This window comes from Eucyclogobius newberryi, unplaced genomic scaffold (assembly GCF_026437365.1).
Source record: "Eucyclogobius newberryi isolate DKJ021-1_F unplaced genomic scaffold, fEucNew1.0.hap1 SCAF_17, whole genome shotgun sequence".
In the NCBI taxonomy this organism is placed as follows: Eukaryota; Metazoa; Chordata; class Actinopteri; order Gobiiformes; family Gobiidae; genus Eucyclogobius; species Eucyclogobius newberryi.
Window position 1 is genome coordinate 11294192 of NW_027315801.1, and position 27638 is coordinate 11321829.

Consider the following 27638-nt stretch of genomic DNA (forward strand, 5'->3'; position numbering starts at 1 on the left):
TGAATAATATCACTTTTTGATGCTGTATTATATCAACTAGTCAATTTGTGCTATGAGAAATATTGAAATAATGTGTGAATTTTTTATTTTGATGTGACTGTAATCTGGCTCACGCTAGATCTGTAACACAAAATGTGGCATTGAGGCACAGAGAAGTTACATAAATGCAGAAAAAGCTGACACTAAACCGGAACTTGTTTACTCTGCCTTAGGAAGAGAGAGCATCATTTGATTGTGATTTAGATTTTATTTCTTAAGAAAACATGTTATGTTTGAGTGATGTCAGCTGCTCACCCCCCTGTGAGCCAGGACTTCTGCATGGAAACACAGACCGCCATTGACAGAAGCATCCTGAGATGCTCCAGACTGAACCGCTCAGGGGGACTCGGGCCAGTCGAGATGTGGCTTAAAGGACAAAGGCGCTTGTGAGGTCACCTACCTGCACTGGGAGGTGATCATGTTTATACAGTGACAGTAAAAATATATACGATAGGAAATCAGCATTTTGACAATAAGCAGCTAATTCTACCATACCATTCTACCTTGTCCTCCACCACAATTCTGAACTACAGGTTTTTTAGTGTGGACATCACATTAATGGACGGAGTGTGGCTTAGAGAAGGATACTGGTCTTAACTGTTCTCACTGACAGCTGCAGGATGTGTCGACCTCATTGCTTTCAGCATTGATCAGCTCCACCTATTAACGAGAATGCTCTTCCCTGGGGACTGACAGATTGCATTTGAATACATGAGCCCATTATGTGTTGTGGCACTTGCTGAAGGTGCAAGCTGTAAAACTATCATGAAGAAATACATTTCATGTCCATTTCAATTATGGAAGGTGTATTTAGTTTTCTACTGTCTTTTGATGAAATTCTCTTTAATATTGTATTCAATGTAATTGTGTTATATAATATATTTAAAAGAGTGCATCAGTTGCTTGTAAGTTAAGGGTTTAGCTACGTTAGGACCGTGATTTGGTACTGGTCTTAACCTGCACGTTTGTGAGAAAACTGGGAATTCCTGGGAACATATATTCTCTAGTGTAAATTATCCAAAGGAAATGTGTTATTCATATTTTAGAAGGAATTGCATATGCCATATGGAAATGTATGGTTAATGCTATAGGAATTATTAAGCATTTAATATTGTAATGCATTAATATACATTTCATTGTTATAGCAGACTGGACACACGCACACACAGACACTGCACATTCTTGCTCTGTCTGCTTGGTCTGTCTCTGCTCCCCCAGCTTCTCTGTCTGGGTCAAGGGTCGCATCTCACAACCATAATTAGGATGTCCTGGAAGGTGCAGCCTGGTACCAAGAGGTGCCAGAGAAGATCCACCTTCTTATGAATATTCATATTCTTTGTCCTGCGTGTGAGAGGCCCCCAGATGAGGAGCAGACGTCTGATGGGAACTTGTGAGGGACAGGACATGCATTTTTAATCTGTTAGTTTTGTAATCGTAGGGAATGAATACTTTTAATTTAACGACCATAATCTTGTCTTGTTATTCTCAGTAATTAGAACAACAATGCCAATGTACGGCACATATCAAAAATGGAATTAAATTGCTGTGGGTCGGAGACCCACAACAATTTATTTATTATTATATATATTATATAATATTATTTCTACTTTTTGTACTTTGCCTTTTTATAAATGCAAAATTGGTTCACATATGTTTCCTGAAGAGTGATAGTTTTTACCAATTAATGTCTCACAGGGTGCTCAGTGCAAATATTGGAGCTTTTACATGACTTTACACAGACTGTTTACTGGCAAAGTCCTTCATCAAAGTAAGCTCTTAAAGCTCGAAATTACTTAAAAACTTGTTTTTATTTCTTTGAGTCCATTATTTAAGGCCTTCACTGACATTTGCTACATAACTCTCTACATTACAACAAAGCCACATTTGCATTTAAAATGCAGCTGTACTTTTTTTACAATGTAATTTGCTGTTGTATAAATGTCAGAACAACATTTGTTGTAGTATAAATGTCAGGACCTCAGCTGACAGTAAAGATTTGGAATGTTCTGACATTTAAGCAGTTTATGCAGATTTTATTTCAGTTTACATTTGTTTACATTAGCGACCAGAATCAAGTTGTGTGTCTGATTGTAGCTCTGTCCGTTTCTATTTGCCTATTTGTTTGTGCAGCGTTGAATGAGCTGTCATTGTCAGAAATTGTCACAATAAAGCTGCCTCTGTGGCTGACATACACACTGTGGCTGACATACACAAAGACCTCACGGCTGTCACTTTAGTTTCTGTTAGCATAACTTGGAGTATTTGTTGTTAATTCTACAGACATGTGCAGTAAATGAGTCTTGTTTTACACGGAGTCGCCAATAGAATGTAGTTCTACTCGTCCTCACACCGTGGCATCACTGATATAGTATTGTAGGTAATTAATGTAAATTCAATTTTTTAAAAGGGCACCAATTCGACTTTGTCCCGCTATAACTATTAATAACCTACTCAAAAAATATCAAACCAATTAATTATACATTTGGCCCCACAGGCTATGCCTGGGCCACACTTGGTTAAAGGAAACGCTGGTGTTGAAAAAGTAAGATTTTATTTCCCCCAAATCGGAGGGAAACCTCAACTACTTTTAATGCCAGACTGTGCAGGTTTCAGACACTTTTGGATCAGTCTTACGTGTCAACTCTGATGAAGTCCTCAGCCGTACATCGGGGTATGGCCATACTTTGTGCAGAGTTTAGCGTTTAGCGTTCAAAGATACGGAAGAGTCCAAATGGCAAATTTGGCCATTGCCTGAATGCTGGCTGAAGTTTTCAGACAAAGGAGCCCACAACCCCGGGAGGGGAAGGGGCACCTGGAGGTCATCGACCAGTTCTTTGTGTCGAAGTTCCAGCAAAAAGAAAAAGCGAGAGAGGGGCTTGCATTGTCTTTTAATCTGGCCACGGAGGTAAGGCTTAAAGTGGGAGTCTGGCTTAACCTGAATCAAATATTGTTACTAATTTGGACAATTTTCACTTAAACCAGCACAACAACATATGTAACCACAGCAAAATATTACAACATTGTCAGTTAATACACAGATCATTAGCAGGTAAATGTACATTATGGCACATATGACATAAACATGACACATTTCCAACACTGTTCTTAAGGCATATGTTTAACAAACATGGTTTAGTTACAGATTTAGATCACATAGTGAAACATGTAGTCAGTCTAAATGACCATCCAGCTTGTCCCAAGGAAGGAGAACATGGGAATATCCCTTTTCCCCACTGGGGTCAAGTCCTTGCAGGCATTTGCTTGATAAGAAGTGTTTCCACAGGGGAAGGTCGTAAAAGCGGAGTGCTGCTATGGGTCATATTCCATCCAAACCCTTTTGCTTTGTCTGCAACAGTGCTGTGAATATCACCGTTGTCTTGAATTCTGAAAAGATAATGAGCCATATTTTGCCCCTGGAGGTAGCGTTAACGTGAGCCTTTTCCAGGGGGGTCAAGGCGCTATTTTGCTACCTTGCTGACCTTAGCGCTGGCATAAAGAGGCTGGACTTGGCCGCTGGAGGCTGGAATGGGATGAGGCCGGTCCATATAGTGATAGTGTTTGAACCAATGACTGATATCTGTGGCATTCAAAAGCACCTCCTGTGTGGGAGATGTTTGCAGTCATGCCTCATACACAGGCAATGAAAAAATGGAGTTGTGTATTGATTTCCCGTTTTTCAGTGTGTTCCCAAAATTGAAAAACTTAAAGAATCAAATATTGAGATGCAGCCCCGGAGCTTTATTTCTTTATGTGTGCAGCTCAAAGTCATGCTGGTTGACATTTGAAAATTGTGTCTTACAGGAATAAATAGATCAATTAGCCATGGATTTTAGAATGCTGAGAAAATTGGGACTGCTGCCATAGCATCTGTAATATAATGTGAATTATCTCGTCACAATTATCACTGAAGTCACTTTACCTGTCACTCATTGTAAATAATATTCTAATACACTTTATCTGCACATACGCTGCACTGTACACAGCCATGGTCATCGCTCTACCTGCACATTGTGTTAGTTTTAAGTCTATTTTTAAAGTGTCTTATCTTTAATCATTTAAAAAAAAATGTTTTTATATTTTTCATGGAAATACAATATTGATTATAACATGAAGCTGAAACCCATGTAGTGTAACCCTTAGTGTGAGTGTTATAATTATGGCATTATTCTAGTATTTAGTGGTTATATTTTATATGTTATGGTCGATACAGTGCTGTCATCTTTTAATGTATGTTTGATTGGGAAGTTGTAAAATCATGAAACCAGAGCCAACAGTGAAGGTGTTTCCATGTTGCACCTCCTCATCTCTGCCTTCAAATACAAACTCCCTCCCATTACAAGTTGCTTAGGACATGATGTAACAGAATTGCGCATTAACTCTAAGAAAACGAACGTGCAAAGTGATGTTTTGTTTCATGGTAAAATGTACTGTAGACGTGTATTTCAAGGCTTAATGAAATAAACACAAGTCTCCTATATATTCTATTATTTACGTCTTATTTAAACCACTTAAGTCTAGTGTTTTCTACTTATAATTGACTTGCTCCTGTTGTCCCATCCTCTTACAACATGCATATATACTCTTTAAAATCTCCTTGGTATAAAACACATGGTGGTGCATGTGATCTTATTATGCATTCTGCTGCCTCCCTCTAGTCAATGGTGCTTAGTTTTAATTCATGGCTGTAAGCTTGTGTGCTCGCCTCCACTTATTTTAGTATTTCGAAATTACTCCAGAGACTTGGCCTTTTTTGTTTGAAGTAAAGCTTGTTTTTTCTCAATGAAATCATGCCAGTGCATACATTTTGATATTTACTCGCTAGCTGCAGTCAAGATAATAGTAAGTATATCTGTATATGTCGGCTTGTGTTGCAAATCATGATTGGTCTCAGTTGCACGTTCCTTGGAGAGAGGGGCTGTGTGTGCACCGTGGGTTTTCCTTGTATACTATAAATCTCTGTGTGATCAATATCCCTTGCACTCTCAAAAACGGAATTCGAGCTGCCTTAGTTTCACCGGGTCAGAAATATCGCTTACAATGTCGTGCATGCAGAGAAATGGCAACAGTTAAATGCCACACCAATTGTCAATGAGGAAACGGTCTGAAATGCTTTTTTATTTGATTTTGTAGGAGAAAGGTGAGCAAGTTAGAATATAGACTGGGCACAGGCAAGATTAAAGTGATAAAACTTTATATTGATCTAACCAGGAAGTATGCCATGATGCCTTATTGGTTTGTTGAGCATGAGCTATACTTTTGCCACAGTTGCTTGGGATTGACATAAAATGTGAGCATTGTATGACTTTCCACCATCAATTGAACAAAAGTAAATATTCCAAAAAGAAAATTGGTTTATGTCAACTGGACAACCGTTATTAAGAGTGAATATGTTTCACCACTCATCCAAGTAGTTATTTCAAAAGTAATTATTGTTCATAGAATTGCACCATTAAAAGAAAGAGATTTCAATACCTCATCAATACTCAATACTTAATCAAATCAGAGAAGGCACTCGAGGACACCAGGGCTATCAAACGATAATACTGATACTGATAGAAAATAAATCCCATATTTGACAAATCTGAGCTTTTTTGAATAGTTAGTGATCACATGGTAATATTAAAGACACAACTATATTAATATTGTATTTTGCCTTGAAATAGCATTACACAGTCTAAAAGATGTTTCTTTTGTCATAATTGCGGTGTGACGCCTTGTCCTTTTGTATTGAAGTCAAGTTAGACATTTTACACTTGGCACTAGATGATGCACAATCACACTTAAAAGGAAAATGGTCTCATTTGTATCAGGTAGGGCATTCAGTCCATCCCAGTCATATAACAACTAGCACTACTTCATTCACCCCACAATCACCAAATCTCTATTAATTTTAAAACCTGACCGTACATGTTACCGCAAATACTGAACAAATTACTCTCATCGTTTCTCTTTGCTCTTGTGTGTTTGGAAATTACCCAGAGCCATCTTTCAGCCTTTCCATTTTCACTGATTGAGATTTTATTGATTTCTGGTTCAAGTGCTCGTTGCTTCCCCAATAAGAGGTGATTCACTTAAGGGACAGCAATAATTCTTGGGGACACCGAGTAATACCCTCAAGGCTCCAAACTGTCTGGCCGAGCTCTGGTGTTAGGTAAAAGAGGGCGACATCTTGTCCTTAGGTAAACTGATTTACATGTTAACCGTCGCAGCATGAAGATGGCGTGAAATGTTAAGAGGTCTGCTGTGAAGATGATGTTTCTGAATAATGCATTCGACTTTCATATATGGAAGGTTGTTATCAGATACAAACATTGACGAAGCACATTTTCAGGTAGTTTTAATATTTGAACGTGATTGTTGTATAAAAAAAATATTTCAGATTTAGAAAACTTCATTTATCCCTGAGGATGATTCATCTGTAGCTCCAGAGCCGTACATTCAATCATCAGAAACATGCAAGAAGACACAAATCAATGGACTATAACAACAGGTCAATAAGAGAGAGAGAGAGAAGTCTACAACAAATATAATACATTAAGAACAGGTCACATATGTGTTTAGTAACTTAATACCTGAAGATAAGGTAAACTTTACTTAAATAATATGTTTTTAATTACGCCTTGTGACAGGTGTCAGCACTGTTTTAAAATTATTATTATTATCTTATTATTATTGTTATATTGAAGGTTATAATCAGACCAACAGTGACAAAGAACATTTGCAGCTGAGCTGTTAAAAAAAAATACTGGATCATGAAAATATGATTTTAGGTGAAGCATTAGCATTTTTAATTTATTTACTGACCCCTTGTGGCTGGAGTCAGCATCTTTGTTCCTACAGGGACTAAAATGGAGACCTATTATGCAATATTGACTTCTAGGATCTTTCAACCAAATTGTGATTGTTTTTCCTTCTCATTTATCCAGTCAAAGCTGCATTGAGAGTGATTCATACATGTTTGTGCAATCGTTAAGTGCTATGTAAGGTTACTATTATACTTAAACCTTCCCAAAGCCCATTTCCAGGTATTTAAGATGAAGTTTACTGAATTTAATTTGATTTATTAATGACCACTTGGCTGGTGCTGATACGTTCTTGCTGGTTGGAATTTTAACACTTACTTAATAACAAAAATGTTTACCAATAATACATTGGTTGTATGGAAGGGTATTACCAGACTTAAACATTGGCAAAACTGTTTTAAAAATGTTTGAGTGCGGTTGTAGTATGAAAAGATTATTAAATGTAATAGCATTTCTTATTTACTTACTGACCCCTTGTGGCTGGAGTCGGTATATTTTTGTTGACAGGAATTTTAACACTTTTTAGTAATTGCTAATGATATTTACTATTGTACTATGTACTATTAATGTACAACTGACTATTACCAGTGGCTGCTTATAGGTGATTTTGACCCTATTTTACAAATTATGCAGCTGCATTCTCCATTTCCCCCCATCACAATTATTGAAGCCTGCACAATTTAGCATTCTTAAACTAATCCTTGATTACATTGGCTATACCAAAGAATCAGTGTCTTGTATTACATAAGTATATCTTCTGTCCCTTGCCAGTGTCTGGATAAAAGTCTTCTTCAATAGCCATGGGAGTGACTCTAACAACATAATTCTGAAAAATGTGGCCAGTTATTGTTGTAGCATAAGCACAATTCCAATTACAGCCATGTTTCTTTCAACTACACTGAGATTTCATAAGCAGTAAGCTATATTTTGTACTTATTTACTTCCTGTATTTTTGTTAGCCTCACCGTCCCAATAGCCTTTTCAAGCCTATATCCAGCTCTCTACTTTAAACAACGAAGCCATAGCTGACCATTAGCGAATAGCAAGATAATTCTCTTATATGCATTGCCACCATGGACGACAGACTGCTGCATACCTTGTGAGCGGCATCGCAAATCAGCTACCCGGCACGAGTAGTATAGTGGGAGAGATGGAAGACAGAGGAGAAAAAAAAGGAAAGGAGGAGAGGAGGAGGGGGGATCCTTTCAGTGCAAAAGATAGAAAGAGTGTAGCGGGAGAGAGCAGGGGGGGAGGAAGAGGAAGAGGAGGAGGGCACTGAGGCGAGCAGAGGTGGGGGTAGTCGCAAAGGATGAGTGAGAGCAAGTAGTGCTGCAGTGGATCCAGCGCGAGAGGAAGAGAGGGAGAGACTGCAGTTTGGTGATGCTGACGGAACAGCGGTCCGGGGATAATATTAAGACGTTGTGAATTAAACCCCAAGTGCCTCCACGGTGAATGGGTTAGAAGTGGCTTTACGTAGGAGAACATCATTACGGCAATACTGTAGAGCGGGTAAGAGAGTGTTTCAACTCTTTGCATCGATGCCTGGACAGCTTTTCTCAAGATGGAATTGCAGCAGCTATTAGCATGCTTTATATTGGTTTGACTTGTCTGTCTATGTAGCTTATCCCTCACAATCATATTTGCATGTGGCACTTCCTTGTCCCAACTTGACTTATAGCATAAATAGCCACTCTAGCTTGTCATCCCGTTATGATAGTTTTTGCAAATTAGTTTTGTCACGTTGTGAATTGGATAAAAGAGGCGTGTATCTACATTTCTTTCCATTGATCATGTCTCGTTTAGCTTGGCGCCTGAGCGTAGTTGCTCTTTTCCTGAATAGTGTCCAGCCTGCTGACAGATGCTGCCTATACCCCCATTTCAGTCTTCTTTTGTAACACCCCCTTCACAGTAGCGGCACGCCACACCGAGTTACCACCTCACTGTACTGTATACTGTAGACAGTCCCAACAATCCCACGGTGCGCTTTGGTTTGTCCGATCTCAGTTATAAGTTGATGAGAAGAGGGTGGCAAATGTGCCGAGGAGTATTGGGGTGGGGATCTTTATAAACTGCTGCAGGATGCTGTTTTTTTGCTGGCTCCCACGGGACACAGTACAGGCAGCAGTGAGGTGACAGGACCAAGGACAAAACCTGTCTAGGGCTGCCTGTGCTTCTGTAACTGCTCAATGCTGACTATTGCACTTCTGTATCAAACACTAATAGGTTTTCAACACGGTTTCCAAATGCACGCCTTTTCCCATCCAGGATTATTTCAGCAATTCATAGCCTCATTTTATGCTGTAATCGTATTAACACATTCATCTTATATAGCGCTTTTTGAATTATTCCTTCATTCATACTGACTAAACAGACTAAAATGGGGTTGCCAATCTGCACCATCGGCCCTTCCAGTCACTCACGCACAACTCAGGGTGGGTGATGTGTCTTGACTGGTTTTCCCAGAGGTCTCCCATCCCAGTACTAACCAGGCCCAACCCTACTTAGCTTCAGCGATCTGACGAGATCCAGCATTGACAAGATTGTATGGCTTTAGTGAAGGTTTTATGCCAGATGACCTACCAATTAAGTTGACGATATATTTGGTCTTTTAGAATACTATGTAGCTTCTTCAGAAGTTTCAATGAAGGCATTTATATTGTGCAATGTCCTTTTTGACTGCATTCATGCATTATTCACTTTAGTTTTTGTTAAAGCAATGCAATGTAATAAAAAGTCCTGTGAGGCGTCTTCTGTTGGGACAATGGGTAATACAAAATTTAATTGAAATTGATATTGCTATTGCAGTCAGATTTAGCCTTGTCCTTGTTTGAACTTTTCACATTTTTCGGTGCACACACTGACATGCACTGAATACTCAATTGCTCTCTCTTTTCCCCAGTGCTCTGTGTTCAAAGTAGCACCTTTATATGTTAAGCATGTACAGTGAAGTAATTGTCCTAACTGTCAATGCTGCTGACAGTTTGGGTTGTCAGACATGTAGTTACTCAGAATTCTGCAAAGATCTTAAATATGTCAGCATGCTGTGTGATTGTATCTATATATAGCATCTTGGAAACATGTTTACCTCCGCAATGCCAAGACTTCCTCTCTGTCCAATACAAAGCTGGGCCTCTGCAATCTCCTAAAATATCCAGGCAGGCTCATTAAGTCCATACCTGAGGCTGCAGTTACCAGTGGCACTCACAGTGAGAAATATCTTCTCAGACCCTCATACATAACTACGAAAATGAAAGATGCTTTGAAGTTCACCAATCTTTTTTTCATCAATCTGGCAGCTCACTTCTAGACTCGAGTAGTTTTTAGATGCAGAAGAATTGAAATCTTATTACTCTCCATTCTGTTAAATCAATAGATGAATGCTATAATGGGTTGTCAATCCATCACAGAAATAATCACAACAACAGCTAATCTATATATCATATGTAACTAAATGTTGATACAGCAGTGAGGTTTTCCACCTGACAATAAATGACACAGTTTGTTCCTTACATGGTTTGAGATAAAATTGCTCAAATTTCATAAATCAGAATATATAAATGTATTTATGAATTTAGCCTTCAGCATTCATCCTACAGTTGGTTCTTGTTTAGCTTATGTTAAGTTGTGATTTTTGTTGCACAATGTAACTTTTCTGTCATATCCTTATTACCTAGATTAAAATGGCTGCGCACAAATTCAATGGAGCAAAATTATTTTTTCCCCATTACCAATATATTGTAAAGCCCTTAAAGTCAAAATGATAAAAGTGTTGTATCCTCCTTGAACGAGGACGTAGCTTTACCTTGACATCATTTGGAAAGTAAGGAAGTTTGAACCACTGCAAATCAGGTTCAGCTTCTCATATTACTTTGCCTGGAATGTTCCATATAATGACAATAAACGTATACTGCATTTATTCAATTACAGGTGAGTTTGTTGCTAAACAAAATCCTTTACAAACATGCATTCTTACTGTGAATGGGGTTGCCTCTTCACAGATCTGACCTGTAACTTAGCCTTGTCTCCAAAGATGGAGACCAACAGATTGCTGACCCTCCACCAGATAAGTTATATTGTATGCCTTGAATTTTAAAAAGGTTTTAAAAAGTTGTCATTTTGATTGAGGTTTGAGTGTAAGTCGTCCAAGAGGCTTTGTCAATTCTGACTTAGGTTACAACAACATTAAACTTACTCTAGTATGTCAAAATGAATATTAAAATTGCTTATGGAAGTCAATATTTTCAACATAGTCATCATTGTTTTTCATTTATCTCACATAATATTCAGTTTTTTCCCATATATTTCCTTTTATAGATTATGTAAAGTCTTTTGGTTTGTATGAGTCAGTGGTTTTCTTGGAGCCTACTAATATTGATTGTGATGGCTCAGCTGTTGTCAAGCCGCTCTCTGCAGGTGAGCTTCTGAGCGTGCCCAGTAGTAGCCCCCGGTCACATGATGCTGTGTAACTGACACTGACACTGTTAAATATGGTCAGATGATGTCACTAGTCACAAGCTTACCACCAATGAGATACAGGGTGTAAAAAGTATACAGTATTGTAAAATGCATTTTTTCTGATAAGATGGTATGATTAGATGGGAAATGCGGTTCTTTTTTAATCAAGCTTCAACCAATACAAAAGCAATGAAATATTAGAAACTGCTAAACTATACAAAAATCCAAGAACATGTTTGTAGAGGTAAACTACGGGGTGTTGCAGGTTTTATTTACTACATAATGAGACCACATGGAGACAGGATGGTGCTCTCTGAAGAAAACAATTGCTACCTTTTTGAATTGTTAATAGCAACCATTTTAAGTCTGGTTTTATTCAGTTCTAATGAATCTGTCTATCCTTTTGAAATATGAATGCTTGTTATGATTTGGTTCATTCATTTTTATGTGCAGTCCATTCTTACGTGGAGGCAGTTTCATTTAGACAATTGCAGAGTAGAGAAATGTAATTTTGATTGTCTTCCATTATGTTTTGTGCACACGACAAAGTTAAACACCACCTTTTAATCAGAACCACGCAGGAAGTTTGAGAGCAGATGGTTAGGAAGGAAAACACACTCACTCACAGAAAATATGGTACAAATGGTGCTTTCTTAGCTGTTTTCTGGAAATGGGCTAAACCTGACAACATGATGTAAATTACACTACATTTGTCAAGATACAGTGTGATGTATTAGATGTAATGTTTTAAGATACCCTTGGATGTGAATAGAAGTCAGTGTTCCTGCATCAATTGTATGCCATTTTTATTGTAAATTCTGAAATGTTGCGACAGGGTGATCTCATTTAGGCTACGAACCCTGTAATTTAGTCTGAAACCCAGCAATAGATTTTGTGTTAACTCAAACCAAAACAAATTCTCCAATAATGTATCAATGATACATTTTACATTAATAGTAAAATGTAGATTAGTTGAATTAAAGATGTGGTTATTCAAACAGCAAATTAAACTATATAACTTTTAATTCACAGATATTAACATCTACATGACATGTGTTTTGAAATGTATAAAGCTATTGCTTATTGCTTAGTGTAGAGAAATAAATTATTAAGATTGAAAGATGGCATTATATTTAATTACCTCAAATATACTGTAATTCTTGCTCTTATGTTGACTGTTACAGAGACCATCATTGCACTGAGAAATGTTTATTTTGATATCAAAAAACAATATGCCTTTTATGCCATCCTCTACCTTTATAGATTCCCCTCTTTGCTTTATCTCATCTGGTGCAGAATTCTTGCTCACAGCCCTTTCTCCTTGCGCCTTACTTACATGCAGATTGGACCTATCGGGGTGACAAAATGATTAATCGACATATCTGTAGTAAAGGGGGTTGCGGAAAGGTGGCGCATGACTGTAAAAAAGATTGCTTTTTCTTCCTTTTGTTTAGTCCCTCTTACCTTTTCCCCCTTGATAATAGCTTAGTCACATTTTGCCTCAGGTGAGAATGAGAATTGTTTTATCTGCACACTGCTAAAAAAGACCTCCACAAACTACCCCAGGGGACAACACACAATGAGTTATACAGGGTTTTTCACTCGTTCTTTTTTATTGAGGATGTGCTGGACGCCTTATCTGACTCCAATCAACAGCGGCACTTGCACCCTAATGTAGTTACCCAAGAAAAGGGCTGACGTCTTTGATTGATGCTTGTTGTGTTGCACTGTTGTGTCTAGTGGTCCTTTCTGGTGGTGTGATTTGCTGACCCCCGAGGCAAGATTTGGCTCCTTCTCAGGTTCTTGCGTAACAGAGTTGGATATTGGTTTCTCTGGCTTGCAGTTTTACCAATATGAAAAAGCTGAGTGGTTGACACTGGGGAATCTGCTATTACGTCCTAAAATGATTGGAAATAGCCTATTATGTGGAGAAAATGACTTGTGTTTTTCCGTTGTACTTGATAATCGGTTTAAACTACGTCCATGGAAATGAGTTCATATGTGAAATTAATTGAATTCTTAAGGTGTAATAAACCAGTTCAAAGTCATTTTCGATCACAGTTGCTCTTCAGTCGCTGTTCTCTGATAGGAATTGGAACATACCTGTGTAATATGTGCCAAAGAAAAGATGATGGTCATTGGCTTCACTAGTGAAGTAGAAGTACAGTAGAAGTGTAAGGGCTCAACTCATATTTGATTAAACTACACAGATGCTTGGCAGATTTTTAGCTGAGGCCTGCAAGGCTTTTATTCAGGAATTTTTCATTTTTACTTTAGAGTCTGATATTTTCTGAACACAACCTGCCAAGTGTTGGTCAGAACTGCATGGTGCAAAGTTATAGGTGAATTTTTGGGTGCAGCCTACACACTTATATTTATGGTAATACATCGTACAAAAATAAAAAATGTCATGCAGTTCTAAAAGTGATCTTAATTGTTAAACAGTTTAGAGTTATTCCTAGGCTATTCCAAGCTTATTGTGCTGATTTTTAGTTACCACTTTCCGAAGTCAAATACAGTCTAAATGCAATTCTCTCACATATTTCTGCCCGCAAGTAAAGCAGAAATACCATTATCATTGTTTTGTTCAATGAACATCTACAAACCTATTTAAATACGCATCATTATATGCATTGGACAATCCTGGAACTTAATGTACAACTGACAAAGTAAATCTACAGTACAGTCATTCAGTAAATTACCTAATTTTTCACTGGTAAACAACAAGCCATGCAACCATCAGAACCCTCTTTAATCCTATTAAAACTTGGCCAAAATGAGTCTACTCGAACAGTGGGAAAGCCGAGACTATTTCAGCAGGAGTAAATTACCATAGAGTAGCAAGAGTTCAGGAATAAAGCTGCACATTAGGCCTAATTGAAACAACTCCACCACCATCGCTGCTCAGCTTTCTGACTAAAGTAATGCCCTCTCTGCCTGATGGAGGTAATGAAATACTATATGTCCCCGTGAACAGGGAAATGCTCCAGTACACAGTGTGGGCTCAAATCACGTCAAGACATCCGAGGTCAGCTGTGACTCAGTGGTTAAGCGCTCACATTTCAAAACCAGAATCATAAAGATATCTTGTTATGCCTCCAAAAATAAATTATTTTAATGTGATATGGATGAATGGCTCTCTTAGCATTTTTACATAATCTTGCATGTGAAGTTATGTAATGTGGCCTGCAAATAGCAGACCAAAATGCAGTTTAATGTGGTGGATATAGGATCACAATACATTTACACAATGCTAAATGACAATGTTTTAGCAATTTTTGATGATAGCGATCGCCTGCTAAAGCCTTTGAACTTATCTATCTAAAAATGTATTATAAGCATAAAGAATAAATATAAGAAAACTGACAATCAACTAAAAAAGCTATCATTTTAAACTAATCTGTAAATACATACACAACAATCCACAATTTCTGTAGTTTCATCCATCCAATTGAGTGTTTTATTTTTGCAAACTAGTTGGAAATACTAATATAACTGCTAGACCTAATACCTCACAGTGACATCTATAATATTTGTACTCACTAGTTTAAAGATATTTAATAGTTTTGCTTCTATTCCTCACACACTTTCTCTGACAATTTTAGTGTTTTTGCCTCTGTAGAGCCTCCACAATCAGTGCTAATGTGTCTCTAGGCGTTAGCGTTTGCAATTAGCTGCAATCCCTGAAAGCGAACTGACTATACATCATAAAGATGTGACACGGCCCTGCTCTAGTATTAACGTATACGGTCTTTCACGAGCTCAAGGCTGTACTCACTCAAAATGAATGAAATTTGGCGCTCTCATTCAAAATGGCGGCTGAAAATTGGTCTTGGGGTTGGTAGCTCAGGGCAACAGTCAGGTGCAGTGGGGCGGCAAATGAAGTATTGAATTAGGAGCAATTGACAAAAGGTTGTTGTATTGAAAGTCAGGGGAGGTTAAACAAAGCTATACTGCTTTTTGGAGACTTGTTATGGTCCAACAAACATCCAGGGTCCTCAGTTCAGATACTATGTGAATTATGACCCCCTCGAGATCTTTCAACCCCCCACTGTAAGGCCCCCGCTACCATCTGTGACATTATGGCTTATGTGTGGGTGGGCTGAGTGCTCAGCCTCAAGCTCTTCTGTTCCTCTAAATTTTACTTATGTGATTGATGCTTTGGCTATTTAAATGTACAGTTCTGAGGATATAAAAAATGTTGGTTACTTGGTTATTATTTATTTTAGTCTCAGATAATAATATAATGGAAATGGTAAGACTAATACCCTAATAGTTTGTACATATTGAGCTCTTTAGATCCATAATTCCCTCCTGATCTTTTTGTGCATCTTAAAGCGTAATTTCTTTATGTTTGCTGCTATTCAACATATTATAGGGCTGTAACAAACAATTATTTAGCTAATGTAGTTCATTTGGCTGGATTTTTTGTCTTTTTTGTCTTTTCATCATCAGTCATTAGATTGCAAAAACAACAAGATCTGACTTATATACTGCTTTGCGTGATAATAAAATATCTTGTCAGCACATGGCACATTTTATTTGGCTTGGTTTGGTCTTGGTTTGAGCCCAGTTTAATCCTTGTGTAGACTTGGTTTGATCCTGTTAATCTTGAATTGATTCTGATCTAGTTCTGATCTAGTGTGTGAATGTACCTTTAGAGTCCATGAAACAAATAAATATGCTAAATAGTTGTTGCGTTCCTGCGATATTGTGCTATCCCACATTCATTTCTACATCCCAATTTAAAATCCAGTGTGTACTATAATAACTGAATGTCCCAATGATGAAGTTGTTCTCTGCAAGTCCTTTTACTAACACTCTATAGGCATCACAATGAGAGATGTAGCACATTGTTTAGCCCCCAGAACACTCTCCAGCCCGTTATAGTTAATTAATTGCTGGTGGAGGTACTTGTCGTTTGGTAATGGAACAGCTGCATGACTCCGGCTCACTCTCCTTTAGGTTATTTTCTTCAGGATCTGACCTGGTTGCTAACAAGGCTTCCGTGAGCTTCGTTGTAGCACACAGCGGCCCTGTCCCCAGGCTATATGCTCCCCACCCCTGTCATTGCAGAGTGTCCCCAGGTCAACTGCGCCTGAATGATGTCACCTAATGATGAGCTTTCCATAAGCATGAATGGAGAGCCAGTGGTTGGAGGAGTGTGACAGGGGCAGGGAAATTAGATTATACTGACAAGCAATGCACTTCCAGTGAGTTTATGCAAGAAGATCACATATGTAACATCAATCATTACTGAGTTCAGGTATATTTTTGTAGAAATATGTTGCTTATTTTTCCACTCCAATTCATTTTGCACATGTGCACTTGCTTTGGTCAAACTTTATTTTCCTTCTTAAGTTTCAAATTGCATTGGCAAGAAGACAATTTGTGGTTCTTAGCTGGAAGGCTTGCACTTATTTGGTCATGCATAATCCAAGTTTTACATTATGATTTTGTGGCTTGATTAGAAAAAAAATGTTCAGCTAAGGGCTGTTAAGGCAGTGCAGACATAACATTTTCAGTACTTATTCAATTCAATTACTAACATTTGACATTATTATTGTTATTTACATAAAACAAATGAATTGCACAATAATAACACTTTCAATTTAAATATGTGGAAAACTAAGTGGAATAAATACATTTAATTATGCAGACATATGTATTTAATTTTCTATGTAAATGGATGTAAATAGCCCCAGACAGAATAGACTGTGGTAGTACATGACAAGATTGTGAAATTGGCTTTTGATATATGACCCTATATATGACACTACTATTATATATTGTGATATGCATCTTATCTCCACATTCTCACCAATGCACAGCTCTAATGTGATTCCTGTTATACTGTTTATGCAGCGTAGATAAAGGGTCTGATATCTTATTCACACCATTGCACAGTGTTTAGTGATAACACCGCGGCGGCACAGCTCTGAGCCCAGCTGCAGAGCCATTTTGTCTAAGTTTAACAGAGACTCAAACTTTAATGACTCAATACTCAGGGCAGGACTCCGCACTCAGGGGATATTTGGATTGCATCTATCACTAGAGCTTCCTTTTTTAGCCGAGTTGTATTCAGACAGAGCGTAAAAGCTTTTTAAATAGCTCTGTCTTTCAGTTTGTCTCACATCTGTGCTTACACCTGAAGCTTTGCACTACCACCTGAGAGTGTTGTGACTGGCCTGGCAGCAGCAGCTGGGGGTTAAAAGCTTGCTCAAGGGCATCACGGCAGGAGAAAACAAAACGGCTCACTAAGTGGTGGAGTCCTGCCATGGGTATCTCTTTTACACTTTGGCTTCATGGGTAGTAACATCAATACACTAGAGCTAAATACAATGGAAGACAGGTTGCCTGATCCTGACAAACAGCACCGGGCAGGCACAGGCTCATTGCCGATGTCAGGAATATTATACAGACTCTATTCCCTACATAGAGCAATATTTAGAGGTCACACATTTTTTCCGAGTGTCCAGAAGGTGTAAAATATATATATATAAGATATAAGAACTTGCCAAATGTGCAACCAGCATCAACCTTACTGTTGTCGTGTCCTTGATCAAGCCACTTTGCCACCTTCAGTTTTGTGATGTGAGCGAGCGGTGATTGAAAAGGCCATTGCCGCAGATTGCCCTCCACATTTTCTTCAGTCTGTCCTCGGGCAGTTGTGACTTCAGCAGCTACTCATCACCGCCAAATGGGGAAAGAGAGAATAATTAAATTATATATTTAAGTGAAATAAAAGTGCTTTATGTTGAAACTTGTAAATATGATGAAAAGCACGATAAGTCTTATTACTGTGTGGTCTGTTTGAATATCAACATTCTTGAAACATATTTCAGTTCTGAGTGTGATGCAGGACAAGCAGCTGTCATAAACAACTGGCCCTGTCCCCTCTGTCTGTCCTCTGCCGTCCTCGCGGTGGACCTCAGGGTGAGACCGATAAAACGGCCCGGCACATATCATGAATGTTAATTGAACCGCATCCTGGTCTGGTGCGGTGTGAGGGGCGAACAGGAGAAAACGAACATAAAACTCTGAGTGATTTTAAGTGAGCTTTTAACGTTATTGTCACTGTATCCACTCCAGGACTAAACAGCCATGTTGTTTTATCAGTCACTTTGTTATTTTGAATGTCTTTGTTTTCGGGAAAAGACTGTGTATTTCTGGTTTAAAATTATTCTTTATATTCCTGTAAATGATTTATTAACCCATGAAATTTGATGTTTATTCAGTCTATTGACACAAGAAAAGAACCAACATTCATATAATGCTTCTTTGGACAATTTCCAATATTTGCATTATTCATTCCCTCCACACCTGGTTGTGGTAAACTCTTACTGTAGCCACAACTGCCCTGCGTTAGACATAAATAAAGCTGCCAATCTGTGCCATCAGCCCATCTGACTATAAACAATGAGGCAAGGAGGATGAAGTGTGTTGCCTAAGGACACAACGGCAGTATGCACTAGAACAACTGCAGTTGCCTGGGATCCAGACTGATTCTCCCTTTATTTTCTATACAGAAGATCTTAGCCTGGTCTCCACCTCCTACGTTGTGTCTCAGACTCAGACAGGGCCATGCACTCAGGTTTATTTATTTCTGTGACCCATGGGAAAGAATGATCTCATTGGTCATCTAGCATTTAGAACAAAGATCAAACTTCTCTTACCTCAGAGATTTTTGTGCTTTGCTCATTGATTCAACATAAATCTGCAATGTTTTTTCAGTCTCTTGTGATAATTTTCTATTCCTTTTTTCCTTGTAAGTCGCCACATTTGTTTTACTACAGAAAGACAGTGCATTTCCCTGATTGGCTAACCCACCTGTCACACACATCTTCACTCAGGCAGATGAAACCTGTGACCAGACTCACATCTTTGTAAAGTATTAATTAGATTAGCCTTCATTGTCACTGTAGGGAAATTCGTTCTCTGCATTTGACCCATCCTTCACCCGGTGCCACTGGGACAACCAGGAGCAGTGGACCAATCTCCAGTTCTCGAGCTTGGCTTGGTCAGAATGCTGTAGGATTTTGTAGGTGCATTTTTTTTTGTTACTAGAAGTGTGTATTCTTGGCTGGTTAGGAAACCACTGATGCACCTGGTATTCCCTGCGGTCTCCCATCTAATACTAGATCTAGAAAATACTAATCCCATTAGTCATTCACCCACCACTATATAAATCTACCACAACCTTGTAAACGTCTAATTGTAAAGCACACAATAATATCATAAATTAATGACTGTTTTTTCCTGGTATTTTCATGGATCAGCAACTAGAAGTGCCAAAGCATCAATTTGAGACATCCGTAGAACAAATTTAAATATAATCTTGTTGTGTGTTCCTTTTACATAACATAGAATTTTCATTTCAGCGCTGCCACAGTCCAATGAAGCACTGACTATTTGTAACACCACAACTCACTAAACTTGCTATTTTAAAAACTCCATTTGAAAATGCATGAACTTTAAATAATACAAGCATATCCTCCCCACTGTCGGCTTCAATTTGAATTATTTGTATGCGCGCTGGCTCTTCTGTATCCACTTCCGAAGTACAGTAGGTATTTTCCTATTTGTCGGTACCACCACGACTTAAATAAAATAGGTATAACAGTAGTTCTCATGCTTGTGTTGCTTGTCATCTTTTTCGGCCCAATCACTCAGCACTCCCTTGGCAGGCTGCACTTGTCAAATTGTGATTTCCAGCCCCCATAAGAGGTCTGATTGAACTTTTTTTTTAGCCCCTGGAAACCCATAGTCCTGGGGAATGACCATGCTTGTTCAGGCGTAGCTCCCTCTAACACACAGAAATGGGGAGACAAGACAGGATTGATGATGATTTCTTATAAATATTGTTTGTGTCTCCAGACCTCACAACCCCATGCAATACTGTGTGTCAGAAGCACTGAAAATGGCCGATTGCACTGTGGATGCTGTAATCTATCTTTTGTCGCGTTAATGGCCGCGGTGTTTTCTCAGGGAAAACAAACCACAAGTCACAATAGAAAGGACCAAGTTTGGGTCAAATGATAAGCAAATATTTTTACAGGATTTTGAATGGGCCTTCCATCTGTTTAGCTCAGCTTGAATAGAATAGTGGGCTATTGTCCGTGCTTACACAAAAGGCAAAGACAACACCCTAGTCACATAGAAAGTCTTTAGTAGAATGATGACTTAATAAATTTGTGCATGTTCTATTGCTTAACAGTCACTAAACTCAAACTGTAACATACAGTTGTTTTGTTTCAAGAATTCTGAAGTCAACAAATTGGCCTCGGATAAGGACATTTAATAAGGAAATTTAATCATCTTCATTGGACACTGGGTTATAATCAAGATGCATGTGTTTTGAGTGGATTTTTTGTGGATTTGTAAAAGGTTTTATGGAGCATTAAGCTTGAACTGCATCATTCATGGTTGGTTTTACTGTCTCCTTGCTGTATTGTGGTTCAATTCAGTTCTAAAGCAATTAAAATATGTTTATGAGTAGTCGACATTTGCAGTAACACAGCATTTTCAACCTTTGGTGGTTTAAATTCTCAGTCCAGTTAATGAGCATGTTCTTAGTCGAATAGTAAGTGGAATAGTGTGTGTGTGGACAATTTTGATATTTTATACCAGCAGAAATATGTATAAAAACCTGAATTTGTTAATGGATTTTATGAATGCTGAAATGCTGCCAGTTTTACTTTTATTTTCAATATGATGCTTCGTGCTTCGTGGAAGTGCAGCTCGGTGCTGTTAAAAACAACTGCAGCAGCTTCTCTCTCATTTGTGCTCTTGGGTTAATGAGCCTGAGCTAATGTTGTTGGGGAAAAAAGGATTGTATCATATATTGTGTTCCAGTAACATTATCTGCTACTATGAGCTACTATGGGACTGCGCTATACAATTCTTTTATTCGTTTGTGTCATTGTCAAACTATCGTGGCCGTAGGCTGTCCCCGCGGAGCAGATTTTGACCAGGTTCAGCCAGTTAATCACCAGGCTGACATTTAAAGACATTCACTCTACACACTTTCTCCTGGGGGCAAATCCAAGCCAGCACTCCACATGTTTGACCAGTGGAAGAACATATCCGCCACACATAAGTGATGTCAAACTTAATTTGTTTTACAATTAACTCACGCACTACAATTATAAATGTCACGGGAATGTAATGAGAGGTAATCAACCCAATCAGGTGCTGTAATATTTGATTTAAATGTAATCTACACCCCTAAAGCACTAGTTAAATGTAAATATATTAAGTATGTAAAATATTTTCACTCCTTCAAAGAAAACAAATCAAGTCAATATTAATACTGTTAATAAGTCAATCACTTTTGTACTTATACCCTCTGACGTGTGCTTGTATATCCTCGCTCTTCATCACACTTTTGGTGTATTTTCACCAGGGTGAAAATTAATAAAACGGGGGAGATTGTATTGCATATTGATATGGTAAACTATTTGGAAGCTTATACTTACCATCTGACCACAAAACAATTTTTTATAATCATAGTCAGAGCTATTTATTGTACGTACACTTAAAGCCCTTAATCTTCCAGTCACTTTTTGTAGCCTTATATTTTTTTATCTACCTGCACAGTTAGATTTAAGTATTTTTTAATACTTATTCCACTCGATTTTTTTTATTGCATGTGTCTATTCACCTGCTGTTCTTGAACTGTGCGTTGCAACACTGGAATTTGGACAATCTCATATCTTATTATAATAAAAGACAAATATTACATGACATCACTACACATTTTTAACATGACAATGTCTTTTGTAATGACTAATACTGGGAAAGACATGTTTTTATTAATTATTTCCAATGTAAATTTGATCATTTCACAGTACACCAGTCGATCTTTAATTAACTTTAACGATAATTTGTATTGGTCTCACGGGACTGTGTCTGTGCTCTGTCTGTTGCAGGGATTGTGTGTGCAGCCTAAATGACGAAGTGGAACTTGTTCAAGCACCAGACGACACCCGTGGGTGATGCCAGGCCCACGGGTGACGGTGCACCAGAGGTGACTCCCGCTCCTGTGGCTATGGTCGCCGCAGACAACAACTCCACCGAACAAGTCAGCACCAAGAATGATGCCTTTGATGAGATTAAGAATAAATTCCTAAACGAAATCGACAAAATCCCACGTGAGTTTTTGATCAACCAAACTTGACCTGACTTTAAGCAAGGATTTTGGAATTGGATTTGCTCTTGGACTGCAGGCCACCTCATAATGTCTTTATTCAGTATTGATTCCAGCCTGGCCTTCTAATAGCGGCCAAATCTAATTTTCACCCAAACTAATTGCTAACTTAGCGCCTCTCACTAAATATATTTGACAGAGAGCATGACAGGAAGTTGTTTTAATGATCATTTGGTGAAATGTCAAAGAATTTCCTCATATATGTACATTCATCAATCGATTACCTCAGCAGCAGTCCAAGACGGAAGTAAGTGATAGAACAGTAATCAGATAATAGGGAAACAAATATGACCGTGACATGAATGTGTTTTGTACTATATAATATATACATTTGTTTGTTGATATGGACACTGAATTTGAGCCATAGCTGTGCCCACTGATAACAGTTTTATAAAAAAGAAAAAGAAAAACCGTTCCGTAGAGGTGATTTCACTTTTGATTTTCCAGCTATTTACTATTCAACTATAACAAACGTAGATCATCGTAAACATTTTGTTCATTATAAACTGCAAAACGTATCAAAAATGGTTCAGTAATAGAAACAGGTCCATTGAATTCCTGTTCAAAACACACCGCCTCTTCATAGTGAAATGTCAGGGCTACGTGACATTTTTGAATCCTACAGGTATGACCCAGAGTCGGAATTTTTTTGAATAATCACAAGCAAGTGCTGAGCTGAGGGTAGGGATAGGTGAATTTTTTTTTTTTTTTCTGAGCTCACGCCTTGAATCCAGGACAAGGCAGGATTACTCAAACATGCATGAATCAAGGGTAATACAACTAATAGTATATAATAGTCAACTAATAATGAGCGTTATAACACAATATGTCCCACTTTAAAGTAAAATGTATGACAACAATGAAGAAAAAAAACACCAAATGTATTTACTTATGAGAGTGCATCTTTGAGTGTAGAGAACTGGGAGAAGAATTCAGCAGTTGTGAATCAGTCTCACGATAACGTTTGGCACTGACCCCAGTAAATAATTAGAATCCTCCTTCCTTCCTCTGCTCCTCAGTGCCGTCATGGGCCATCATCGCCATCGCTGTGGTCGCTGCTCTGCTCATTGTAACGTGCTGCTTCTGCGTCATCAAGAAGTGCTGCTGCAAGAAGAAGAAGAACAAGAAGGGCAAGAAGGGGAAGGGTGACATGGGCATGAAGAACCTGACGGGCGGGCAGGTACGTTTCAGCGCGAGCGGGGCAGTGGGCGGAGTCTACACCTGCCGCTGCCATGCCAACGCTAACCTCTATACTGGCCTATTATGTAACAGCTGTCAGAAGATCGCCAATATTATGTTGATTTTTGCTACATTCTTTAAATTTCAGATTTTTTTTTTTTTTTTTAGAGTTTTTATAATGCAGTCAGTGTCTTTTTTACAAGTTTTGTTTTCAAGTTTTGTTGAGGTTTTTTTTCATGTATTTGTCGTTAATGTGTTTTGGGGTGATGGTGGAGAATGGCATGATTTATTTATAACAGTAACAATAGGTTTCAGAGATAATTAAGAGTAATTAGAAAAATAAGTAGGACGGCCCATGCTTTTGTCTTGCCTGTCACTGTGATAGCACATTGTGATGTAAAGCACATAAAAGAAGAGTCATTTTCAAAGTTCAGGCGATACAATTGGCTCCTCTGTCATTCTCCGCCATGCCCAACAGTGTAGCTGACTGCATTTGTTGTGATAACCCATATTTTTGGTGTCTGTTGTGAGTTCAATCTCTTCCTTTGTCTCTGCTCTTCCTCCTTGCTTTATGTCTTATGTGTGCTCCGTGTATCTTGACTGTGATGGACCTCTCTGGCCTACGGTAGGTCTGACAGCACGCAGCGCCCCTCTCTGGCCTTTCTGTGTAAGCGCAGACCCGGGCCGGTGGGGGGGCAGTGAATGGGGTGGTGGTCTTGGGGGCTTGGTCTTGGCAGGGTTGGATGGATTGCGTTTTTGATGTTGATGATGACAATGATTATGACAATGAGTGCTATGGCTTCCTTAGTTCTTTGCAAGCTTAGGTGCTGTGGGTGCTTGAGGAATCTATGGGAGCAAATCAGCTGCTTCGCAAATCCACCAAACTGATATGCCACACCAACTGCTATGTCTTGAATCTGTCTAGAGTTTGCCATATCTGCCCCTTAAAATCCTGCAGAATTGACCTTTCCAACTGCAAATGAACATGAAATTCATCCTTTGACCCCTTGAATGACGAGTGCACCCAGTAACTCACTAGAAACCACTAACATGCATGTGCAAGGGATAAGCTGGGTATTTGTCAAATAAACTTACTCATTTTGTAGTTTCACCATGCAAACATATAATTAATTATACTCAAAAAACCAACCATGTCCATGACGGATTACTGATATTCACACTGTCACATAGTAGAAAAAGCTTCAGTTGTAGTCATCTGGACGTTTCGACTCTCATCCAAGAGTCATTGTCAATAATTGTCAACTTATTGACAATGACTCTTGGATGAGAGTCGAAACGTCTATTTTTTCAAACTGAGTCCAGATGACTACAACTGAAGCTTTTTCTACTATGGAACACGCCTGGACGAATGAGGGATTACACCGACACACTGTCACATAGTTTACCTTCATCCAAACACACTCACTTCATGAGAAAGACTTGACAAAGACCAGCATATGCCCTTGCAGTAGGTACCATTGAATGGCCACAACTTGACTTGAGAGTACCGTTCCTGGATGACCCATGCTGAAGCTACATGGTGAAAGTCTAAACCAAAGCAGAAGTGTGAGTGAGGGGAAACGGTGTGTCAGGACCTGTGCCCACGCTCAGTCTATGACTTCATAACTCATTGTTAAAGCGTTTTAACATCATGTGATTCACGCCATGTAGTCAAAGTGTGGGTGCATATTCAGACACACCGCATCTCCATCTTAAAGACCACACTGAAATGAAATAAAGCTCAGTCTAGCATGACGCCTTCATGGATGCGCACAGAATTTTTGAATCTCAACAAAATTCTGTCCCTAGTTAATAATGCAAACACATTCCCAGGCACTCTAGTTAATTCATTTACATTTGCCATTACAGAGAAACGTCTTTTTGAATACTGCATTGTGTGGCCTGGCATGCATGAATGAAAAGCATTAGCACTTCAAAGATGGAGAATGCCACAAATAAGGACAACTTTATCAGTGAGTGTGAACGAGAGCGTGGGCATGCTCAAGCATGCATGTACTGTGTGTGTATGAGTGAGTTCTGTTCTTTTCTAGCTAAAAGTAAGTAGCAGCACACGCCAGTCCTACAATGTGTGTCTAATTTATCTGTTTTAGGAGCACAGCAGTAGTAAAATGGGGCATGCTGAGAAATGAGGCAATATCCCAGTGAAACTTTGTTAGTGCAAACTGCTGCTTATACATGATTAATCTGGGCTGGCTCAAAATAAATTAAATCATACATTTTAAGATAGATGGCAACAACAACTGTAAATACATGATTTGCAATGATCTAGTCCGGAGTGTATTAACTGTACTCCAACATCAGCTAATGACAATGATTATTAGGAACATCTCACTGTGATATTGTAAAAAGACCACCACAGCAGCATTAGGGAAACAAACTATTTAATTTTATCTTTGTTGCTGTGTGGGCACGATTGCAGATAACTATTTTCTATGACTCACTTATGAGTGGGTTTCTAGATTAATATACTTCGATTTGTATGGCAGTGCTTGTAAGATCTCTCAAAACACTTAGTAAAACCTTGAAACATTGAAAGTACTGTTTTTGTAGACTGATGCAAGTCGTGATACATTTATGTGCCTCCTACTGACTGTTTTATTTTCTTTTTTCTCTTATCTTTCTTCTTTTTTCCTGCTTCTGGTTATTTCAAAAAAGACTTTCTACCACATATTGTTAACAAAAAATCAAGCCATATTTATAAAAGAAAACAGCAAATGGTGTCACCCAAGAAATAGTGAAATCAAGTCAGGTTGCATCCTTGGCCATCGATGAATAAATTGCACTTGTAACATTTGGGCGAGCCGTGGTAAGTGGCAGGTAGGTGCTGAAACTAACCCGACTCCTGATGCCCACGGCTGCACTTGCCCAAAAAACTGGCGTCTCACTGCCCTCTCTGCATCCGCCCCTCCCTCCCATCTGTGTGTGCAGAAACCACAGGATGACGATGATGAGGAGGATGATGTGGAGCCTGGGCTACCTGGAGAGGAAAAGGAGGAAGAGGTCAAAGAGAAGGAGAAACTCGGAAAGCTGCAGTACTCGATTGATTATGACTTCCAGGAGAACAAGGTAATATTACAGCATGAAATAATAAATATGTGTGTGTGTGGCTCTGAACACGTCTCTCTCTGCAGCTGACCGTAGGCATCCTGCAGGCGGCTGACCTCCTCTCAATGGACAGCGGTGGCACCTCAGACCCCTACGTTAAGGTCTTTGTGCTTCCTGACAAAAAGAAGAAGTATGACACCAAAGTTCACAAGAAGACACTCAACCCAGTATTCAATGAGACCTTCACCTTTAAGGTGAGCCTGCTGCATGCCTTATTAACGCAACATCACAGCAGCTGCTGTTTGATATTAGCAGGTCCTTCTTAAGGGATGCTTCCAGTACTTTTTCTCTAAAGACTTCCTCTGAGCAAACCCTTTTGGCCTGATGGGATGAAAGCAAGCAGACATATTGAAGGTGTTTGACAAAGAGAATATGACAGAGAATCAAATTAAAGGAGAGGGCCACCTTTGGTGCACCCGGCCCGCTGACACAGCTCTACAAAACAATTGAAACTGCCTTACTGAGCCAAAGTGGACCACATATGCTGAAACAGCATACTAGACCGTTTTGACCCCCAAATATCATCTATTTCAGTGCTCCCAGAGAAATGTAAAATGTTTAGTACTTTTGGGTTCAAAATATACTTCTGTGTTTTTCAGATACCGTTCCAAGAGATGGGAGGAAAGAGCCTGGTAATGTCTGTCTATGACTTTGATCGTTTTTCCAAACATGACGTTATTGGAGAGATTAAAATTCCCATGAACACACTGGACCTTGCCAAGCCCATCGAGGAATGGAGAGATCTGGACAGTGCAGACCAAGAAGAGGTGAGATACGATTAACTGACTAACATATATTTACTGAAGGACATTCTCAACCTGGATAAC

At 38.8% G+C, this 27638-nt stretch overlaps 1 protein-coding gene across 3 annotated transcripts in view; it reads left to right on the forward strand.

Annotated features, from left to right (window-relative positions):
- LOC140362870 (synaptotagmin-2-like) overlaps positions 1 to 27638 on the forward strand; it is a 76473-nt gene that overhangs the window by 42268 nt on the left and 6567 nt on the right. The window contains exons 1-6 of one of the 3 annotated variants that reach the window (XM_072449132.1): positions 8138 to 8351; positions 22229 to 22450; positions 23526 to 23686; positions 26635 to 26772; positions 26838 to 27005; positions 27411 to 27578. In XM_072449132.1, coding sequence (XP_072305233.1) covers positions 22249 to 22450; positions 23526 to 23686; positions 26635 to 26772; positions 26838 to 27005; positions 27411 to 27578 — 837 coding nt within the window. In that variant the 5' untranslated portion in view covers positions 8138 to 8351; positions 22229 to 22248. Of the gene's footprint in view, positions 1 to 8137; positions 8352 to 22228; positions 22451 to 23525; positions 23687 to 26634; positions 26773 to 26837; positions 27006 to 27410; positions 27579 to 27638 lie in introns of those variants that run through there. The other 2 variants (XM_072449131.1, XM_072449133.1) reach the window with 2 other exon arrangements.